The sequence below is a fragment of the Acinonyx jubatus genome, chromosome A2, assembly GCF_027475565.1.
Source record: "Acinonyx jubatus isolate Ajub_Pintada_27869175 chromosome A2, VMU_Ajub_asm_v1.0, whole genome shotgun sequence".
Taxonomy (NCBI): domain Eukaryota; kingdom Metazoa; phylum Chordata; class Mammalia; order Carnivora; family Felidae; genus Acinonyx; species Acinonyx jubatus.
The window spans coordinates 19968873-19981912 of record NC_069383.1 but is presented as its reverse complement, the minus strand read 5'-3'; the positions used below and the strand labels follow the sequence as shown (position 1 = coordinate 19981912).

Below are 13040 nucleotides of genomic sequence, written 5' to 3'. Positions count from 1 at the left end.
AACTCAACATTTCATTTCTCAGATACTGTCATTCTTTTAGACTTGGGCTTATGGAATATCTTAGATCTGACCACCCCTACTTGACAAGAGGAAAAAACCCCCAAAGATTTCTGCTTAAATTATGGGAATTATTTGTGGTAGAAGGCCCTGATGTTTAAGAAAAAACGAAAACCAAGAAGTTGGCGGGATCCCCAAAGAAGACTTAAGAAAGAGCTTAGTCAAATGGTAATGCTTTTAAACCAAGTCTGTGTGTCACAGCAGTGGTAGGATGAGCTCTGTTAAAATCAGAGGTCACATTTGATCTCTTGTGAGTTTTGTTTTCTAAGATAGTTGTGAAGACAGTTTAAAGAAGAAATTCACAAGTAAATGGGCTTTTCTTTGACAGCACTTTATCTTACAGCCCCTCCCCCCCCATTCACTTATAAATAACTTCATCTCATTTGCTGTATCCTGTAAATTCCATTAGCTCCCCGGCAGTCTATTGCATTAAGCCTTTACTACCTAATATCACCTCATTTACATTGACACATGCTTGACCTCAGCCCTTCTCTCTTTGCTAATGCACCAACAAGCACTGATACCTCTCTGGAGCATTATCATTTGGCTGTTAGCACAACTAATAACAGCCCTTCGTTTGAACTGATGAAGGTTTATTAAATAAAAACATGTAATAACCCTAGCAGTAATGAAAGCAGAATGGAAGTAGACAGCATCCTGTTTTTAATGGTGAGAGCATGCTGAGTCTGCATTATAGGTATTGGGTTTCTGGAGGGAGAAGGGGCACCTGAATGGGGCTGATCAATATTCTGTTCACAGATGACTTTAAGAATGGGCATTTTTGATTGCCTGATTGGATCACTGGGTTGGCTGCAGGCTGAGGACTTAGGGTGGAAAAAAGTATTCATGCTCCAGGCGCTTGGCCTTGCTCCTGTGATGCAGCTTTCTTGGGAAGTCTGTCTTAAGTTCCAACTGTCAATAGCTCGGAGGCCTGCAGGCTGTGGCAAAGCAGAACCCTAGGGAGCCAAATCTTCTCCAGTAAAGCTGGGATCATGGATTCTGTTTTTCCTATAGATCCCCGAAGACTCCTCTAAGCCTTGCAGGCATTCCCTTATTCTGCTTTCTATGCCCCTTACCCTGCCTCCCGACTTCCCTCCCCCGCTCCCCTAACCATTTTTGTATGAAGAGCAGTCTAAGCCATCTTCTACATATGTCCCCTGTGGTGGCTGCTGTCATGTTTTAAACACAAGCCGAGTGGAGGTTGTTACTAAGTTTATATTTAACAGGATTTTGATCAGCAAAATCCTTTGGGGGGTCACATGTTTGTGGTTTTATGTCGCACACATATATAATATTCTGCTAGTTGAAATTTTCCTAGATTCTCTGCTGCAGTTAACCCTATAGAACACAGGTTCTATCAAGGCCACAGTGTTCTACAAACAGCACTGTGATGTCCTAGATGCACCAAAGCTTTCAGATCTCCTAAAACTGTTGGATTAAACCATATGAAACAGCCAATACTGGATCATTTTTGACTTGTAAGAAACAGTTTCCTAAGGTTCCGATTTCAAACTAATACATGAAAAAGACTGTGATTTTGTTTGGGGGAGGGGCTTAAAGCTGTGTGTTGTTGTTGTTTTTGTTGTTGTTTTGGTTTTTGGGTTTTTAAAAATTTCTGTCTGATAACCAAACTACTGCTTTGGGCACTGTGGTATAGCAAAATGACAATGTTTGGTAAGTGATTGATCTGGAGTTCTTGGTGATAAACATCTTTCCTCCTTTTGTAAAGGTGGGTTTGGCTCATTCTCCGTCCAGAGGAATACTTCTTATGCCCATCTAGGACTCCTTGAGCCCTCTATGTGGATACTTCTGGGTATAGGGCTGTCTTGAGGAGCAGGGCTGAAGCCACCAGAGGTTGCCTTCTAGCAGCTCAGGGGCCCAGGTGGCAGCTGGCCAGTGGCCTGGGCACGAAGTAAATGTCAGATTCCAAGGCCTGCTTCTTTTGTTGCTCATAGCCAAGGTTTTTTGGCGTTCTTAGTTGAGTCTGTTCAACAGGTTTAACTCATGGTGGTATAGGAAGGGAGAGGGTATCCATTCTCTGGAATAGCCTAATTTCATATCTAAAAAGATACGCTTCTGTAAGTTGAGCCAAGGCAACATTTGCAGAATGGTTATGTCTTACTCGAAAAGTACTTCCTTAAGGGAGGCATACAGACCTATTGAAAAGTGATAAAACATTTTGGAACCATTTAATTATGAGAGCCCTGAAGGAAATACTTGTTCTAGACTCAAAGTGGCAACACATTTGCTTTCTTTAGGGAACATTATTGCCAAAATAAGCATTTTCCTTAGCTGACAGGTGGTTTAGTTAGATGGCTACTAATGTCAGTTGCCATTGTGTGTCTCTCCTCTCCCCCAACTGAAATAATAATATAAAAATGATAACAAACCAGTCTTTCTTCAGTGAAGCCAACTGAATGTTGAGAATGGCCAACTTTCCTCCAAAACATTTCAAGTGGTTCATATTAAAGCACAAAACTAGATCTTTTTACCTAATCAACTTGAGTGAGGCTAGCAGAAGATGAACACTTAACTATGAAATAATAACTTCCTACTTTAAACTAGAAGGAAATTGAAGGGTACCTGGGTAGCTCTGTCAATTAAGCATCCGACTTTGGCTCAGGTTATGATCTCTTGGTTCATGAGTTCGAGCTCTGCGTTGGGCTTTGTGCTGACAGCCAGAGCCTGGAGCCTGCTTCGGATTCTGTGTCTTCCTCTCTCTCTACTCCTCCCCCACTTGTGCTGTCTCTCTCTCTCTCTCTCTGAAAAATAAATAAACAGTAAAAAAATAAGCTAGAAGGAAATTGAGAAATAGACATTTGGGAAAGAAAATTTAAGGGCTCTGTAGTTCGTAATTACAAAGATGGCTTTTGTTGTAAACTTATCTCTCAACTCACGGTAAACTTTTTTGAAATACCAGACAGTTCTTGATTGTGTACATTTTAAATGTAACTGTTGCGTACTTAATGAGTTATGGAAACAGTTTTTGGGATTTCTTTGTTCTTCAGTGCATAGGTTTCTAATAGCAAAACATGCCGTCCTGTTCAGTATCATGTATGAAAACATTTGGTGAATGCTTGCTTATTTTCATAATCCTAAAGGAAATATTTTTCTTGCTTTTTTTTTTAAGTTTATTTTGAGAGAGAGCACGTGCATGCAAGTGGGGGAAGAGCAGAGAGAGAGGGAGACAGAATCCCAAGCAGGTTCCGCACTGTCCATATAGAGCCTGACACCAGGCTTGATCTCATGAACGGTGAGATCATGACCTGAACCGAAATTAAGAGTCAGACACCTAACCAACTGAGCCACACAGGTGCCCCCCCGCCCTTTTTTAAGTTTATCCTAAAGGAAATATTTTTCAACTCCAAAGCAGAGTTCTGTTATCAAAGCCATTTCCAACTGTGGTGAGTAGAACACTAATGTTCTTTTGGGTAATAATAGATGTTATATGAAAAAATTCCCTCAACCCTCCAATTTTATTTCTGAAAATATGTGTAAGAAAACTTCCAAATACATGTAATTGGCTCATTATATGGTCATCTACCCTTAAGAAATGGTGTGGCCTGTCTGAGATTTCTAGAGGGTCATCTAGACATCATTTGGGGAATGAATGCGTGTTATTCCATCTGTGAGTAGAGGTATAGACAGCATTTACTAGTGAACTGTTGTCCTGAATGCTGTCTATTTGATTTTTCATCTGGTATGTCTTGTTTGGTAAGAATATATATTTATCTGATGTTGTATGTCACATTTAAGAACCCATTTTCAGTAATTTCTCATAGTAACTCACCTGTGAGACCGTTTTGTTGCTACTTTAATCCAACCTCATCTCTTGAATTCTTGTTAATGGTTCATTAGTGTTATTTAAAAAGTGCTCTGTAGGGGCGCCTGGGTGGCTCAGTTGATTAAGCGGCCGACTTCGGCTCAGGTCATGATCTCACGGTCTGTGAGTTCGAGCCCTGCATCGGGCTCTGTGCTGACAGCTCAGAGCCTGGAGCCTACTTCAGGTTCTGTGTCTCCCTCTCTCTCTGACCCTTCCTCGTTCATGCTCTGTCAATCTCTGTCTCAAAAATAAATAAACATTAAATAAAAAAAAGTGCTCTGTAGACATTAAATTTGGGAAACAGTGAAATGATTCATAAAATGACCACATTAAAAAAAAACCCAAACTCTTTAGTTGTGTTTTTACCAGTAGTTATGCATATCTAAACGTGGATGTATATTTAATATATATATTTTTAAAGATTTTATCTTTAATCTCTGGACCCAATGTGGGGCTTGAACTTACAACCCTGAGATCAAGAGTTGCATGCTGTACCAATTGAACCAGCCAGGCACCCCAAAGATATTTAATGATTTCTAATAAAGCCTGAATGTTAGTAAATGCCTGGAAACCAGGTTTCCCCCATCCCCCATACAGCAGAATTGACCATCAGTGATGTTTGGATGGATTGGCTGTTTTCTGCCTCACCAAGTTTAGCTTATGTATAAACGTTATGCTACAGGCTTCTTGAAACCAGGTAAGATAAATGTCAGGTTTCTATAAACTGATGTTCTAGAGATCACATGTTGCACTGATAACTATTTTCTTAAAATCCGTTTTAGTACCACTCAGTAAGGTTAGAGTGGGGGAAGACAGTGCCCTTGCCTAGCTTTCATAATTATAGCTTTTAATAAGTGAAGGCCAGGAAATTGGAGCACTGTATTTTCATATAAAAATAAGCGTGCTGTCTTCCCTGTGGTATGGTTTTCAAATCTTTGAAATTGTAAAATTACTCTTGATTATATATATATAAATTGTACTTGTATTTTGGGTCAAGAAGACATATTCAGAAAATTTGTCATCCAAATGCTTGTAATGGAAACAACACTTTACTGAAAACAGTAGCATTAGCACATGTTAGTAACACCCCGTGAGATTTCTTTAACCACACAATAAATAGATTCTGTTAAAAATCTCATGTCTAATTCCAGTGAGCACTCAGTATGTGCCAGGCACTGTGTTAAGTGCTTTACTTATATTAAAAAAACAAAAACAAAAACAAACTTCAATTAAGTAGCTTTGAAAGTTGACATTATCCTATAATTTTGTTTTGGGAACATGAACTGTTTGGGTTAAAAATCTTCATGCAAATTCCTACAAACAAATTGAGTGTGGATGTGCAGTGGGTGGTTTTTAAGCTTAAATATCTCAGCTGGATTTAATTACCTTAAGGGATAAGGCTACATGATGGGCCAGTGGCTTACCAAATTATTTTTCATTTTCTGGATCTCGATGTCACTAAAGGTTAATGCATCCTCTTTTCTCTGTTACAGACCTGAGTTAAAATCCATTTTAGAGCATAAGTGTAAATGAATTTGTTGTTGTTTTTCCTCCTTGGGGACACAGTGGTCATTTTGCGAGGCCGCTTTTCCATTTGGAATTGTTGGCAGCTCGCATGAGGCCCAGGGGCTCTTGTCACAGGGGCAGTTATGGGTCAGCATGAAAACGAACTGGCAGGCTTCCGGGGGCAGAGCTGGCTCAGGGCTTGCCACTTTTTCATTCCTTCCTTCTTGCTTGGTTAACTTAAGGAGACTTACTTGCTACTGACATTTGATTATATAGCACATCACAAAACAAGTGCTGTGTTTGTGGGTAAGCCATTGCATTTTCCTCCCCCACCTCAGGCCAGTTTGTATTTGGCGGCTCCCAGACTTGCTGTATTCGCTGCCCACGTGCTCCTCAGTGACGTTGTGCACTGGTGTAGGTCTGTGATCAGCACTTTTGATCATTGATACGTTTCATGGATTTTGTTATCTATTGCTTTTATTTAAACGCCTTACTTTTTAGGAGCATGTTTATCTCCCTAATTACATCCACTCTTTGTACCTTGAAGTATTACTAGTTATTGCCTTTCTCTGTACCTTTTAGGGATATTTACAAGTATAACCTAAGCAGGGAGTAGTCATAGCACAGGAATCCCTTTGGGGAGCTGGGTAGGGCTCTTCTCCCTCTGAGTTCAGCTTGTAGTCCTCTCTTTTCTATTACTACTTCTACCACACTACTACTTCTATTACTATTATTTTGTTTTGTTTTGTTTTATTTTTACTCAATATAGTGTATTGTCAAGTTAGCTAACATACAGTGTATACCGTGTGCTCTTGGTTTTGGGAGTAGATTCCCGTGATTCATTGCTTACATACAACACCCAGTGCTCATCCCAACAAGTGCCCTCCTCAGTGCCCATCACCCATTTTCCTTACCCCCCAGCGGCCCACCCCCGTCAACCCTCAGTTTGTTCTCTGTATTTAAGAGTCCTTTATTTTCCCTCCCTCTGTTTGAAACTATTTTTTCCCCTTTCCTTATTATTATTTTCTTCTTTGTGTTTCTCTCTTGCTTTTATTTTTCTCCTAAGGAATAGTAAGAGTATATTCTTCACCTTGTTATTTTCTTTAAAAAATCTAGATCTTGGGGTGCCTGGGTCGCTCGGTAGGTTAAGCGTGCGAATTTGGCTCAGGTCATGATCTTGTGGTTCTTGAGTTCAAGCCCCACGTCGGGCTCTGTGCTGACAGGTTGGAGCCTAGAGCCTGCTTCGGATTCTGTGTCTCCCTCTCTCTCTGCTCCTCTGCTTGCGATCTCTCTCTCTCTCTCTTTTTCTCTTTCTCAAAAATAAATAAACATGAAAAAGATTTTTAAAAATCTAGATCTTTATGGAAAGACAAATATAATCTTATATCCATGGATAAATGGGATCATATGAAACATACTTTATTTCCCCCCCTTTACAGTTACTACTTTGGTCTCAAAGTGAGTTGTTCCACACTCCCCGAGGCCCTCATCTTCATTTGTTGGAGGTATTCCTATTCCATTTTTATTCATCCAATCTTTTCTGTCTTAAAATCTCCCAAATTGCACTTCACACCAGGAGCGTTTCCTTCTCTGTAGTTTATCTTCTCTTCACCGTTCATATCCCATTTCTTCTGTCGAACTGGATCAGGTCAAGGAGAGGTGATGACAGTTATTTTCTGCTCGTAGCTTTCATGTCAAAAATGCATTTACCTCTGTGTATGTGTGTACGAAGAAGAGCGAGCAAGAGCCTGTCTGTATGTAGGCACACATGTAGACTTAGGCTAACCAAGCTCTGCCTCATGATCACAGTGAGAATTATTTAAACATTCACGTAGTGTGCTTTTCTTATGTTTTATTTTTATATTTTAAACATTTATTTATTTTTGAGACAGAGACGGAGCATGAACAGGGAAGGGTCAGAGAGAGAGGGAGACACAGAATCTGAAACAGGCTCCAGGCTCTGAGCTGTCAGCACAGAGCCCGGCGCGGGGCTCGAACTCACGGACCGCGAGATCATGACCTGAGCTGAAGTCGGACGCTCAACCGACTGAGCCACCCAGGTGCCCCTCATGTAGTGTGCTTTTATTTAGTCTTAGTCTTAAAAAGCTAAATGTGATTAAAAGTTGATTTCAGTCATTAGTATGTGGACTTCTTGTGAGGAAATGAATGACATCATGTGGTCAGGGAGGCCATCACACTTGTGTCTGTTAACAGGCAGTGTGTGCGGGAATAAATGATACATACAGCTCTGTGGCGCTTTAGATGCCTTTATGTTTATCTTTTTTTTTTTTCAGTGAAAAATTTTCCTCTATTCTTTTTTTATTTTAATTTATCGTTAAATTGGCTTACATACAACACCCAGTGCTCATGCCAACAAGTGCCCTCCTTACTGCCCATCACCCACTTTCCCCTCTCCCCCACCTCCCCATCAGTTTGTTCTCTGTATTTAAAAGTCTCTCGTGGTTTGCCTCCCTCCCTCTCTGTTTGTAACTGTTTATTTTCCCCTTCCCCTCCCCCATGGCCTTCTGTTAACTTTCTCAGGATCCACATATGAGTGAAAAATGATATCTGTCCTTCTCCGACCGACTTATTTCACTCAGCATGATACCTCCCAGTTCCATCCACGTTGCTGCAAATGTTTATCTTTAACAAGATTGTTTCCTTCACTATTTCTCTTAGATGGTGCACCTTCAAAGGCACAACTAGGCCTAACCACGTTATACTCTTCAAAGTCTGATGTATGCTGGTAGGGTTCATATAAATTCTCTTTTTCTTTTAGAAATAGTCTCTTGTGTTTCTAATATTGGTAGGTTTTGTAGTTGTGCCACTTAATCATTTTTTATTCTCTCTTCAGGTGTCAGCAGTGGAGTCTTTGGAGGGCCCCCTGCTCCAGGTGGAAGGACTGAGCGACCTCAGGCTGGAGCTTCACAGCAAGAAGATGAACCTCCACTTGGTTCTCATAGATGAACTGCACCGGCACCTGTACATCAAATCCACCAGCCGAGTTGTGCAGCGTAACAAGGAGAAAGGGAGAGTGAGGTTGGTTAAAGAGCCTCTTCGCTACAGTGTCTTGTGGCAGTGGAGAAGTTCAAGGACCATTATTTGTTTCCCAGAAGACTGTTGTACTTGATTTGCTTCTTGGTTTTGCTTCTTACTTTTCAACATACTGTCCCTGAAACTATAAGATGGTTTTGTAATAGCAAATACTCCATGTTCTGAAAGGCTGTCATCCCAAGTTTCTTCATTCCTTCATTGCACACTTATTATGACCTTTTTATGTAAAGATGGATAAGAAACATGTACTGTGGGCCTGTGTGTGTACTGGATCAGAGATATTCTGATATATCTCACAAGGGAGAGAAAAAGATCCTTAAGTTATACAGTACAGCTGGCCTAATTAAGAAATATGTGTATGGACTGAAGTTATAAGATTCTTTGTTACTTAGGGGTCATGTTCAGCTGTAGACAGTCTTCTTTCTGGAATAGTTCAGGGGAGCTTCAGAGAGAACACTTTTCTTTTATCTCTGGGCTTGATCGTAGCATAGTCCTGTACTTAAGGGCCTGGGTGTGGACTCAAGAAATTCACTGGGTTAGTTTAGACCTGGTAGGAAGTAAGACCAGGTCTTAGGACAGTTAAGACAGTAGACTACTGACGTTATTAACATGTACCAGATAGCTGTGCATGTCGTAGTCCTTCCAACGTTCCTTGAAAACAGCTCTCAGATCTCAGAGGGCAGTTGAGCTGTACCTGTCGAAATACATGTGCTCGTACTTTTTCATCCAGCTACAGACAAGAGGAGCACTGGAAGCAGTGCATGCTGGGAAGGAAGCCTTTGAAGTCCTATCCTCTTCAGACAAAAATTGCCAACTTTGTGTGTGATGCTTCAATTTAGTCCAAGAGCCTGACAGAAAGAGAAGTTTCTATCTCGTTTCCGCAGATGGGCACTAGAAAATCTTCTGCCAGGCACACAAATTGAGCTGAGGGTTATGTACCCGAGAAGTAACTTCAACACTGTGTCTGAATAGAATGTTAGTTCCGTAGTGGAAAGTAGTGTTGGGTGGGGGCGGTGTTAAGGCAATTCCTTCCACAGTGTGTGGTGGTAAATAGCAGGTATGAATAGATTCCTTCCCATGTAAGGATTAAAAAAAAAATCCAAAAATACTCTGGGTTCTGTGAAAATATTCTATAACATAAGGGAGAATAAGCATTACCTTGAAGTCTCAGAGAAGAGCATTTATTTGAAATAAGTTTATAAATCAAAACAGGAAAATTTAACATGCTTAAGCTGGAGTTTTCCAAAGGATACAGGAGGATGTGATAGATGAGATTATTCAAAATTACTACTCCTTCCTCCAGTGTAGTGAGAAAGGTATATTTCCTGTTCTTTGATTTTTTGTGATTTTTTTTTTGGGGGGGGGTGGGGTGGGGTCTTGCTTTTGCTTATTGTTAAGCATGTGCCACAAAGAGGGGCTCGAAATGGGCTTGCGGCAGGGAGCGTGCCCTCTTGTGTCTTTGCTGTTGCCGGGATGGCATCAGGCCCAGAGGAGGATGAGAGCTCTGTGGAACTGAGCTAAGATCACCTGGGCTGCCTAGCCTGGATTAGTCAACCACCAAAATATGTGCTTATTGTTGAATGTGCTTATTCTGTGGCTGTATGCAGCAAGCATATAGCTTCTGTGAGAGGGTAATGGAGAGCTGTAAGAATGGAATTGGTAGAGATGCAGAAAGAATGAACTAAACATGAATAAAATATAAGGACAAATGAGACAAAGTAGGGAAATTCAATCTTTGTTTCAAGCACTGGGGAGAAGACTTGAAGCAGTGATAAGGAGGGAAAAGTTTCCTCATCATACAGAGGATAAAGACAGGATGATAAAAGAAAGATAGTGGATACGAAAGTTGGAGAATAGTGATTTTAGTTACTCTGTAGAACAACACTAATGTGATAGTGTTTTGGGCTGAATTGTGTCCCCCCCTAAAATTTAGGTCTTCAAGACCTAACTGCAAGTACCTCCGACTGTGACTAGTTTGGAGATAGGGTCTTTTAAGAGATACATAAGTTAAAATGATGCCATTAGGGTGGGCCCTGCTCCGGTATGACTGTTGTCTATTTAAGAAGAAATTTGGATACAGACTCACCCAGAGGGAAGATCCTGTGAAGATCTCGTGCTGAGATACCATCTACGAGGCAAGGAGAGAGTCGTCAGAAGAAACCAAGTCCCAACTTCTTGATCTCGACTTCCTGCCTCCAGAACTGTAAGAAAATGCATTTCTGTTGGTTAAGCCACCCAGGCTGGGGTACCTTATCGTGGCAGCCCTAGCAAACGGATAATAATTACAATGTAAATAAAGAAGCCCACTTAAACAGGAGAAAAAAACCCAAAAAGACCTTGGTCTGAAAATCAAAAGGATTTAAGATGAGATTAATGAAAAATCTTGTTCTTAGGTACGATCAGGAGATATTTATGAATTGTAAAAAAAATTCTGTGAGGACTAGGAAGAAAAATTGTCTCCTGTGACAGAGAGTTACTTGCCCACCTGATATCCATTTGGCCCTTCTTCATTTTTCATGACAACCCTTATTTTGTTCCTGGCAGCTCACGGGCTGTATTTCCCATCCTCCCACATAGCTAAAGGTGGTTCGGGAGACTTCTGCTTGCAAGCTTTTGAATCAGGGCTCCTGGGAAGGTTCTCTAAAGGTGCCAGCCAAACTGGTACACTCACTATCTTACCCTTCCCTTGCCTGCCTTTACTTCTTGTCAAGGACGTGGATTGGTGCCATCAAGCTGTCTTGGATACTAGGTGACCTTGAGGATGGAAGCACATCCTGAACTCTGTAATAGCATGGATCCTCCTTTATAGTCTGAATGGGTTACATCTTTCATATGAGAGGGAGGAAAATTTTTTTATTGTGCTCAGGCCACTGCTGTTTTGAGTCCTCTGTTTTTTATTTTTTTAATGTTTGTTTATTTTTGAGAGAGCGACAGAGTGTGAGTGGGCGAGGGGCAGAGAGAGAGGCAGACAGAATCTGAAGCAGGCTCCAGGCACTGAGCTTTCAGCAAAGAGTCCCAACGCGGGGCTCGAACCCATGAACCGTGAGATCATGCCCTGAGCTGAAGTCGGATGCTTAACTGACTGAGCCACCCAGGTGCCCCAATGAGATTTCTGTTTTATACGGTTGAACCCAGGCCTGGTAAAGAGGAGCAAAAATCAGGATCACCAGGATTTGCTGAACACAGAATACCAGAAGATAGCAGAACAGAGTCTTACAAAGTGTTGAATAGGGAAGAATGGGGACCAAAGGTTTCTATACCCAGCCAAGTGGACACAGTTAAGCATGGGCAGCAGCAAGATGTTCTCAGATATAAAGTAACAACAAAAAGAACTAGTATGCAAAGATGAACTCTAAGATACAAACCACAATCAGCAACTTGACAGCATTAAAGTTGTAGTGGTTTGAAACTACTGTAAGGACCACACACCATTAAATATGTAAATGTGCATATAAAAAACTGACAAATACATTTTTATAAGAGCAAAAATATAAGCTGAAGCTATTTTTGAAAAAGGTCTATGTGGTAAAAGAATACTCTATAATAAACAGGAATTCTATCCCTATCTTACATTAGAGACTGGGAAATTTGGACAGTCAGGAGATAAAAAGGAGTGGTGAATTCTTGTGTAAGATAAGTCAGAAGTTGTTTTGGATTTGAATAATTGGAGAAAATGTTTAATTTAATTTTGTGTTTATTAACCTAGATATGTATATTTAAAGATGTCTTTTTTTTAATTAAAAATTTTTTTTAAACGTTTATTATTATTATTATTTTTTAATGTTTTTATTTATTTTTGAAGGAGAGAGAGACTGAGCATGAGCAGGGGAGGAGCAGAGAGAGAGGGAGACATAGAATTTGAAGCAGGCTCCAGTCTCTGAGCTGTCACCACAGAGCCCGATGCGGGGCTCGAACTCACAAACTGTGAGATCATGACCTGAGCCGAAGTCGGACGCTTAGCCGACTGAGCCACCCAGGCGCCCCATTAAATGTTTATTTTTCAGAGTGAGAGAAAAGAGGCCGTGTTAGCAAGGGAGGGCCAGAAAGAGAGGGAGACAGAATCCCAAGCAGGCTCCAGGCTCTGAACTGTCAGCACAGAGCCCGATGCAAAGCTTGAACTCACAAACCATGAGATCATGAGGTGAACTAGGATGCTTAACCGACTGAGCCACCTAGGCGTCCCAAGATTTTTTTTTTTTAATGTTTATATATTTATTTTGGGAGAGAGAGCACGTGAGAGAGGAGAGAAAGAATCCGAAGCAATCTCTGTGCTGTCGGCACAGAGCCCGACAGAGGCCTCAATCCCATGAACCGCGAGATCATGACCTGAGCTGAAATCAAGAGTGGGACGTCCAACCGACTGAACCACCCAGGCGCCCCTACAGATTTCTATATGGAAAATCACTAGAGGGGAAGCAAATAAAATATTCTCTAGTACAAGGATGATTTATTAGCTAATATTCTAGATTGCAAGTAGCAGAAATCAATCCTGATAACTCAAACAAGAAAGGGAATTAAGTGGCAAGTGGTAAGGCGGTAGGTCATAGAGCCGAAGGGAAGGAAGGCTGTGCAGTCAGGCTCTAACACCCAGGAGGGACCA

At 41.1% G+C, this 13040-nt stretch overlaps 1 protein-coding gene across 3 annotated transcripts in view; it reads left to right on the top strand.

Annotated features, from left to right (window-relative positions):
• The window catches only part of EXOC4 (exocyst complex component 4), a 743049-nt gene that overhangs the window by 43730 nt on the left and 686279 nt on the right, over positions 1 to 13040 (top strand). For all 3 annotated transcript variants that reach the window (XM_015073047.3, XM_053218064.1, XM_053218063.1), the window contains exon 4: positions 8241 to 8425. In XM_015073047.3, coding sequence (XP_014928533.2) covers positions 8241 to 8425 — 185 coding nt within the window. The remainder of the gene's footprint in view (positions 1 to 8240; positions 8426 to 13040) is intronic.